The sequence below is a fragment of the Quercus suber genome, unplaced genomic scaffold, assembly GCF_002906115.3.
Source record: "Quercus suber isolate HL8 unplaced genomic scaffold, Cork oak 2.0 scaffold_1465, whole genome shotgun sequence".
Classification (NCBI taxonomy): domain Eukaryota; kingdom Viridiplantae; phylum Streptophyta; class Magnoliopsida; order Fagales; family Fagaceae; genus Quercus; species Quercus suber.
Genome location: NW_027070838.1, coordinates 2,380 through 11,924, shown reverse-complemented (window position 1 = coordinate 11,924; position 9,545 = coordinate 2,380). Strand labels below are relative to the sequence as shown.

Sequence of the window (9,545 nt, the reverse complement as noted above, 5' to 3'; positions counted from 1 at the left end):
AGTCCTTGTGAGAATTAATTTCTTGTGGATTAGTCTTTGTGGCTTATCTTAATTAGGTGTCAGTTTAGGCATTTGTTTAGATGGATTATCACCTCTGTTTATCTAGGATTTTGTATTTTATAATTTTGATTCGTTTCTATTGTTGTTTAGCATGTCTTGCATTTTGGTGGATTTGATTGCATTTAAGAATTTGTCACTTCATGCAGGCCGTTGTAACTAATCATCTGGTTGTAAGGGGCAGCTACCGTAGTCTAAGTTTAATCATATATGGAAACACGGCAGAGGATTTGGGGCAGTTCAACATTGAATTTGATGATAACTCGCTGAGAAATTTAGTTAGTTCTGCTGAGGGAAAGCTTGAAGATCTCCCTCTGGCACTGCACTCAACTAACCTGACAATTGAGGATTCTATATTCTCTCTGAATGCGTTATCCCTTCCAGTTGTTGCATCAGATATATCTGTTGAGGTTAAGCAGTTCTTACAGATGTTGTTGAAGATTTTAGAGTTGTCGAAACTTGGGGATGCAGTGGATAAAACTGTAAGTATTGTGGTTTCAGCAGCCTCTTCATATGTTACCCGTGACTTATGTTATGCCGCAAACAGTCAGAAAAATCTTACACGAGGCAAGTCAAAAGAATGTGAGGAACTGCATGGTGTCATCAGTGAGGCAAGAGAAGAGCTTCTTGAGCTCTTTAAAGTACTTCAACATGAATCAGGGAGTGGATCTGCTGACTCGTTGGCAGGATGCACTTTTCTTGATTATGAGGCTGATCTGGTTAATTCCAAGGAGTTGGTTGATTTGTTTAGCCAGTACTTTGAGTTTAGCAAGAACTCCTCAAGTTTTGGACACCAACAGCTTTCACAGGTGATTTAAGTACAATCTTCTTCACTCATGTATTATACCAGAGAGAGACTCTACCTCCTCTCTCCCTAAACATGATATATAATCCTCTCTGTTCTGATCTCATCTTGAATTTCAGGAAAAAAATGTTATTCTGGGGTTGAGCGTGGCTCTCTTCCTGTGCTCTAGTAGAGAGAGCTGCTTTCACTTTGTCAATAGTGGGGGAATGGAGCAGCTTGCACACCTTTTTTGCCATGACAAGCAGAATTCTACTGCCATCACATTGCTGCTACTTGGAGTTATTGAGCAGGCTACTCGGTATTCAATTGGGTGTGAGGGATTTTTTGGTTGGTGGCCTCGTGAAGATGAAAATGTCCCTTCTGGTATTAGTGAAGGTTATAGTCAACTGTTGAAGTTGTTATTACAAAAACCACGCCATGATGTTGGTTCTCTTGCAACTCATGTCCTCCACCGCCTGAGATTTTATGAAGTTGCTTCAAGATATGAGGTATCCTTTGAGTTTTGTGTACTTGTGTATTTGCCTCTCTGTCTCCAGATCTAGTTTATAGGTTTCTTGTGGTAATTTCATTCTTTTCCAGTGTGCAGTTCTGTCTGTTTTGGGAGGCCTCTCTTCTGTCACTAGGGCTACCAGTGTTACCTTAAACATGCTTATCGGTGCTAAATCTCAACTTAAGAGGCTCCTGGTCAGTTGGAATAGTGTATTGTATTTGTTTCTTTTAGTATGTGAGACATGTATAGCTAGTACTTTTGCATATGGAAATGTCGCAGTTTTGCAATTTTAATTCTTAGTTAATGTTTGTTGACAAGTGTTAATGCAGAAGTTGATAAATTCACGTGGTCCAATTGAAGATCCTTCTCCAGTGGCCTGTGCAAGCAGATCATTGATTCTTGGTCAAACAGAAGGATTATTGTCATATAAAGCAACCAGTAGCTTGATTGCTTCATCAAATTGTTGTTTTTCAAATTGGGATATTGACTTGCATTTGCTGGAACTTCTTAAGGTATGTCGGTATATTGTATCTGTATCATTCTCAAGCAGATTTGGGTATATTTATGTATGTATATATGTATTAGTGCATGTATTTATGTATATATATGCATGATAGAGTGTATTTAAATGTGTATGTATGTAGATATGTGGGGGTAAAATCATTTTGCTCTGTTTTGCTTGTGGTTCCTGCTGTCATTATTGGAGTGGTATGGTTTAAAAAAAAAATACACTGTAAAATTTATTATTATGTGGCAATACCCATCTTCACTGAGGATTTGATTATAACCTAATCTACTGGTGTGTCAAATCTCAAACACTTCATCTTTAATCTCAAACTGCCATTGATAAGTTTCATCTTTTTATTTTTTAAGAGAGAATTGGGAGTAAAGTCATGTGCTATAGGGTTTATTGGAATGGATATTTAAATAACTATAGGCAACAATACCATTTCAGCTATGATAGAGGCACAGATGTTGACATATTGGTATAGTCTGAGGTGTTTAGCCATTGCACATTAAAGTAAGTGTCAATCACATTTATTAACAGCTTGCAGTTATTTTACTCCTTGTAAAGGATATATTTTTGGCTGAGGCTTCATGTGATTATATCAATAGATATGAAGATGTCTTTTGTTTTTCGTGGGAAATCTGTCAACTAGTTTGTTCTTGATGAGTTTGTGTTTGAGGTGTCATTATGGGGAATGGCACCTCTGCGTTTATACTTTTTTTTATTTTTTTGGATAAGTAAGATTAATTTTATCAAAGAGAGACTACTTCATGTAGGAGAACATAAAGCAGCGTAAAAAATAACATCAAGAACGGATTATATACAGAATGATAACGACTCTTTAAGTGATAGAATAGAATGGCTAGTCATGAAGCCCCTAGCGTGAGACACTCATATTAAGAACTATTGAAAGTTGCTAACAACTGAGCCCTCGCTCTTTCCATATCCTCAAAAGTTCATTAATTCCATTCCCTCCATATAGTCCACATCAAATATAATGGAATAATATTCCCAATATCCGACAAATGCTTTCCAAATCAGTTTTTCCAACCAAACATAAGATCGATGACCTTTTATGGTAAAAACCATTGAATTCCAAATGCTCTAAAAACAAAGCTCCATAAATCCATTGTATCAGTGTAGTGTATCAATAGATGATCTACCGTCTCCCCACTACACCGGCACGTACAACACCAACCCACAATCGTATAACCTCTCTTGATAAGGTTTTCAAAAGTAAGATTCCTCCCTCATACTGCTGTCCAAACTAAAAAAGGAGGCCCTCTGTGGAGCTTTAACCCCTCAAATGCTTTGTATTTTGCAAAGATGGCTATATGTCAAATCCTTTGCCATATTAATTCTTATGTCTTTTGTAGCCCTTGAAAGCTAGGGTTTGAACCTAGACTTTGATGGCTATTGAAAGTAAAAACCAATTACAGGAATAACTAGCCTTACTCTACCTGGTTTTAGGTTTTGGGGGGGGGGGGGGGCTTGGTCTTGGTTTTTTTTTGGGTAAATATATTTACCAGATCTATTTTTGCTTGTTATGGTGAAGTGCTGATGAAACTTACATGCATGTATTACAGAATACATTGCTAGATCAACAACATTCTTAGTTTCTTCTGGAATGAGACTGTCATTAATATGTTCAATAAGTAATGATTATCATCAACAATGGTCTTTGTACAAAATGGCATCTGTTTCCCCCATAAACAAAAGATGGAGGGTAAGGCCATTACTTCATTACTTTTGTTAGGAAATAAATGTGGAGCTTATTTGAAGTTGGTAATGAAGTCATTTTGTATTAAACAGTTTTGATTTTTGAATTTGATGAAATACTTGTGTTAGGCAGAATTTTGAAAGGTCAGCCTTACGTGTGTCCCTTTGTGAACTGATTTGGTGATGAATTTATGGGGGTTGCCTCCTTGCAACCTTAATTAGGGGTAATGACATTTTCTAAGTATAATTATAGAAGTGTAATGACTGGCATCAAACTCAAGGAAAAGAAAACATCAATTGTTAATATATATATATATATATATTAATGAAATGAAGGAAGCTATGTTAAAAAAATGAGAATTAGAAACCCCAAGAGAATTGTGGTGCTTTGGGAAAAGCATTGCTCCAACCTTTTCAACTGCTTTGTTGCATAGAATAAGATTAATAATGTTTCAACTTTTAGTCACTGTGGAGGGGCCAATCTGCTTGGCTATTGTTACCCCATCAATCCAAAGGCGTCACAACAGCAGTCTTGGCCATTGATCATGAATGAACAGGACTTGACCGACCAGATGCTTCTGTCAGTTCTACTTCAGTTATTTTTATTGATATATTATTTTTTTTTGATAAGTAATAAAGATGTATATTCAAAAAACTACCTCATGCAAAACGGCATAAGGCATATATCAAAGATTACAAAAAGAGAAAAGAAAAAAAAAGAGAAAACTAATTACAAAAGAGAGAACTAAGAAACATGGGGAGAGAATCACTAGAGGTGAGTCCCAAGCCCTAGACCAGTCGAAAAGGGAGCATTGAAAGAAGCGAGCAGCTGTTCATCAGTGCTTTCCATGTCCTCAAACGTCCGCCAATTTCACTTCCTCCAAATACACCACATTAAGCACAACGAAGCTAAATTCCAAATGTTAGACGAATGCTTCCCAACCAATTCCACCAACCAAAAGAGTATCTACAACCGATCTTGGCAAAACCCATGAAATCCCAAAAGATCTAAGAACTAAGCCCCATAGTCGATAAGCCTTTCCACAATGAAGTAACAAATGATCCACCATCTCCCCATTCAACGACACATAATGCACCAGTCAACAAAATCAAACCCTCTACCTCGCAGATTGTCACTTGTAAGAATTCTGTCCCATACGACGGTCCAAACAAAGAAAGAAACACGCCGGGAGCTTTAACCTTCCAAATACCTTTCCAAGGAAGACAATAGGCAAGGGATCTCGTAGCTTATTATAAAACGAGCGGATATTAAATCCCATTCTTCGTTAACTTCCATCTCATACGGTCTCCATTCTCAGTTGGAGTAAATTAGAACCCAAAGTACAAAGAAATCATCCACACACCCATCTCCTAATCATTTGGTCTCCGAATGAAGCAGACATCCTAGCTTCTCCGTTCCTCTATCCCTAACCGTTCCATACAAGAGGCCACAGAGGTTGCTTTATTGAAGCAATCCCAAATATAGCTGGAAAGGTCAGTTGGAATGGTGAGTACCCACACCACCTATCTGTCAAAAACTTCACTCTATCCCCACCCCTACCTCAAACTGAATATTTTTTGCTAAAAACCTCTCAACCCATCTAGATACTTCTCCACAAACCACACCCATGTACACACTCTACCTAGCTGGATGTCCATCCTCCCACTCTTTCCAAACTTCAAAGCTATAACCTTCTCCAAAGCCTTGTCTTCTCAACCCCAAACTGCCATAACCATTTTCCTAGTGAGGCTTTATTAAAAGTAGTTAATTTCCTAACTCCTAACCACCATTCTCCACAGGTGCACACACCTTATCCACCCACCAAATGTGTCTTGGATCCCCCACAAAAATCCCTTTGCAACTTCTCAATTTTATTGGCCACATGTGTAGGGATAGTAAAAAGAGATAAAAAGTAAGTTAGAAGCTAGATAACGTACTCTTGAGCAACATCAGTCGTCCACCTTTTGACAAATATAGCTTCTTCTACCTAGCCAACTTACGCTCTATTTTCTCCAAGATAGATTCCAAATAGTAGGGACTTGTAGGAAGCCCCCAAAGGCATACCAAGATAGGTCATAGGCAAGACCCAACCCTACAACCCAAAATCTCTGCCAAGACATGGACATTATGAACCTCCCCATGGGAACCATCTCACTTTTCAAACCATTAACCTTAATCCTGTCACAGCTTGGAAACAAAGTAGTAGCATCCGAACATGTAGAATTTGCTCCACATCTGCATCACAAAACAGAATCGCTACTTCAGTTTATTGACACCAACTAGTAAAATAACCTTGTGCTTCTAGACCCCTTACTAACAACAAAATTATTATTATCCATGTCATCATCATCATCATTAGTAATTAATGAATCAAACTTCTTTTCCTCTGAACTGTGATTGGTATTCTGCCGTGCAATCAATTATATATTTGCAGAGCCATTGATAAATTCCTAGCCACATAAATATCAACTTTTTTTTTTGGGTTTCAGGAGAGGGATTTCTTCCATTGTCAGCTGCACTGTTGTCATCATCAATATTCGTTCAGAAGTTGGACGTACTATGGATGTATTTGTTGATATTGCATCGTCAATTGAGGCCTTAATTTTTTCACTTCTTTTTTGTCGCTCAGGTTTGTTAATGTACATGATATTTTTAAAAATCAGATCCACAGATCATGGTGATACTCATTTCTCATTGCTGTTTTCTTTTCAGGCTTAATATTCCTACTAAATCACCCTGAACTTTCAGCTACAATAATTCATGCTCTAAGGGGTGGTGATGATGTAAATAAGGAAGAATTTCTTCCTCTTCGGTATGCATCCATTTTAATATCAAAGGGTTTCTTTTGCAGTCTGCAGGAAGTTGGCATGATTGTAGGGGTGCATTTGAGGGTGGTTAGTTTCCTTTGTCAAATCTGCAACCGTTTATTCCTGTTTCTTGGCTTTTCCAATTCCATTTCAGGATTGTTGCTAAACATAGTGTTTTAATACGCTATGGTGCAGGTTAATGCCATAGATCGTTTGCTTACATCAACTCCACACTCTGAAGAATTTTTATGGGTATTGTGGGAACTTTGTGGTCTGTCTAGGTAGAACTAAATTGCCTTATTTTCTAAAAATTGTACTTATAATTCCACTTTACCAGTTTTACTCAAGTCTAAACAATTTGCAGGTCTGATTGTGGTCACCAGGCTCTGTTGGCTCTTGGATATTTCCGGAGGTAGAGATGAGTGCGCTATTTCTAGCAAATTTAATGTGGGATTTAAAAGTTTTTTTTTAGTTCATTGATGCTGTCACCACATTACAAGACATGAACTAAAATGTTTAATATGATATATATATGTATATTTATAAATGATTTAATATGATATTTTCAGGGGTTTTATTATTGTGATTGATTTGCCTGATACTAACCTCCCTCCCCCAAAAAAATGCCAGCAATTAAATGTATTATCTAAAATATGCAGCTGCTTTAACACATCATATTATATAGTTTAAGTTTTATTTGTTTTGGATTATTTTAGGGCTAGCAAAATGTTATACTCAGCAATTTTGCATCTAGATGGGCTTTGTATCCAGGCCTATCACTATGACACCTTTGTGGCTTTAACACAGCCAAGGTGGAATCTTAATTTAAAGCTGTTTGCAGATTTAGTCTTAATTTAGTAGGATAAGATGTTAGTGCTAACCTGTTATCTCTAGTGAATTTTATCAATATAAATAGTATAGAATGACTTGAAAGTTATTATAACTTTCTCTGTTCAATTGCATTATTTATTTTTTTGTTTCTAAACTCTTCTAATATGTAGCTTCATGGTGGATGGCTGCTTGCTTCAGTAACATTCTGTAACAGTTTTAATCATATTTTTTGTAGGCTGTTTCAGTTTAAATTGAAGCATTACACTTTGTCAAGGACTCAGAGCCAGATGCCAAGATCAGTGGTAGTACAATTACTCTGTGGTTGATGGAAAAGTACAAATAAGACATACTTTTCTCTAGAAAGGGCTGATACTTCCTACAATAAGTTTCTGGGCAAATTATTTCTGAAATTTTTTCTTTCCAAGGAAGTTCAACCACTCTATGATATAGTGTTCAATACTAAGCCTCATTTTGATTGGGTATAATTCCTGTTTGGACTTTAATTTGTTAACCCCAAACCAAAACTAAAAATAAATAACTCTAGGGAATAAGTATGTAAAAATGCACTTATTAAGGTTAAAGTATGCAGTATTAATTATTATTGCATTACTTTTATCAAAAACTAAATTCTGTTGGATGAGGGTAAACTCAGTAAGCATCTTTAGAACAGCTACATCCAATAAATGGATTTTATATATTAAAGATGTACAATAGGTTTACTGGCATCGTAAAAATGAAGTGAATTAACAAGTATTGATTCTTTGATAAGTTGTTACATGCATCATTATCTAATGAGGGTTCTTTCGGATAGATTCTCTATGATGGTTTTTGACAATTTACTTTTGGTCAATCAGTCACTTATTCTTTTTCAATATGTTTGAGTAATTGTTTAATGTCTGGTTTATGGCTGAAATTAAAACGGGTAATTACAGGGCATTAAAAATTAAATGACAAGAACAATTCTGTTATAGAATGCTTTGCCTTGGGATGTTCGAACTTGTTCCACAGAAATTTTATTCATTTTGATGAGCATACATTTTAACAACTTTAGCATTTCTCATGGGCCTACAAACTGGGAAAGGCTAAACTTGATATCATTTTTTATTTTTTATTGGTAAGTTCACACGCACCCAATGCATTTTCAACCATGACCTTATCTTCCACCCTTTCATATGGGGGAAAGGAGGTGCCATTTGAGCTAGAGCTCTTTGGATTGTTCCCCATAAAATTTATATAGAGAAAAGTAGGCCTTACTGGTACTTTCCCTTTGAAATATATGTGTTCCTTACATTTCTGCTTAGTAAGTGCATACTTACTTGGATATAATTTTGGAATTTTCAGGTGTTTCACCGCTAGATCTTGCAATATCTCACTCAGCGGCTGAGATTCTTGAAGTTATTGTTACTGATTCAACAGCGTCTACTCTTTCTTCTTGGATTGGACATGCTTTAGAAATCCATAGGGCTCTACTTTCCTCTTCTCCAGGCTCCAATAGAAAAGATGCTCCTACACGGCTGGTGGAATGGATAGATGCTGGTGTAGTTTATCATAAAAATGGGGCTACTGGTCTTCTACGGTATGCTGCTGTGTTGGCTTCTGGAGAGATGCCCACTTAACTTCAACCAGCATCCTTGTGTCAGATCTGACGGATGGTGAGAATGCTGTTGGAGAATCTCCAGTGGTTCTGATATCAATGTTATGAGACTCTTGGAAAATTTATTTCTGACAAGTCATTTGATGTGTGTACCCTTCGGGATTCTTCCGTGGCACAGTTGACGACAGCGTTTCGAATTTTGGCATTATTTCTGAGAACTCAGTATGTAATTGTTTATATCTGATTTTTTATATAAATTTAAAATTTTGACTTGGCTCATTTTAGTTCTTTCAATATAGACTGTAGCTGCGTTCTGTATGATGAAGGTGCCATAGCAGTTATCTACGCAGTTCTGGTTAGCTGCAGGTTCATGCTTGAGAGGTCCTCAAACAATTATGGTAAGTTAGTATTTATTTGTTTTGCTCATATGGATACTTACTGAATAAAAAAGGGGGGGGGGGGGGAAGGGTTGCTCATATGGGATGATGTGTGTGCGTGACAACTTGTGGACATACACCAGAATATAAGTACAATAATAGTACTGGGAATTTATTGACAATTCTTGATACACTATTCAATTAATCCTTAAGAACGTCACACCCAAAAGCTCAGGCACATTAGACGCAAGCTATTCCAATATCTTTTCTAAGTTGGCATTTTCTCTGTCCCTGAAATATATTTCTGTCCTTCTAAGTATTAGAAATTTAAATTTATTAATTAATTCATGCTTATG

General features: G+C 36.7%; 1 protein-coding gene across 1 annotated transcript; it reads left to right on the top strand.

Moving 5' to 3' along the window:
- Positions 1–206: 206 nt before the first annotated feature.
- Positions 207–9,091, top strand: LOC136061460 (protein virilizer homolog; the record flags this gene model as incomplete). Its single annotated transcript, XM_065769838.1, is given in 13 exon segments — positions 207–866; positions 982–1,350; positions 1,442–1,546; positions 1,682–1,868; positions 6,073–6,114; positions 6,117–6,209; positions 6,293–6,474; positions 6,583–6,668; positions 6,752–6,809; positions 7,454–7,520; positions 8,560–8,817; positions 8,820–8,892; positions 8,894–9,091. Coding segments are annotated over 13 exon segments (2,343 nt in total), but the record flags the coding sequence as incomplete, so codon positions are not given.
- Between the last annotated feature and the right edge of the window lie 454 nt (positions 9,092–9,545).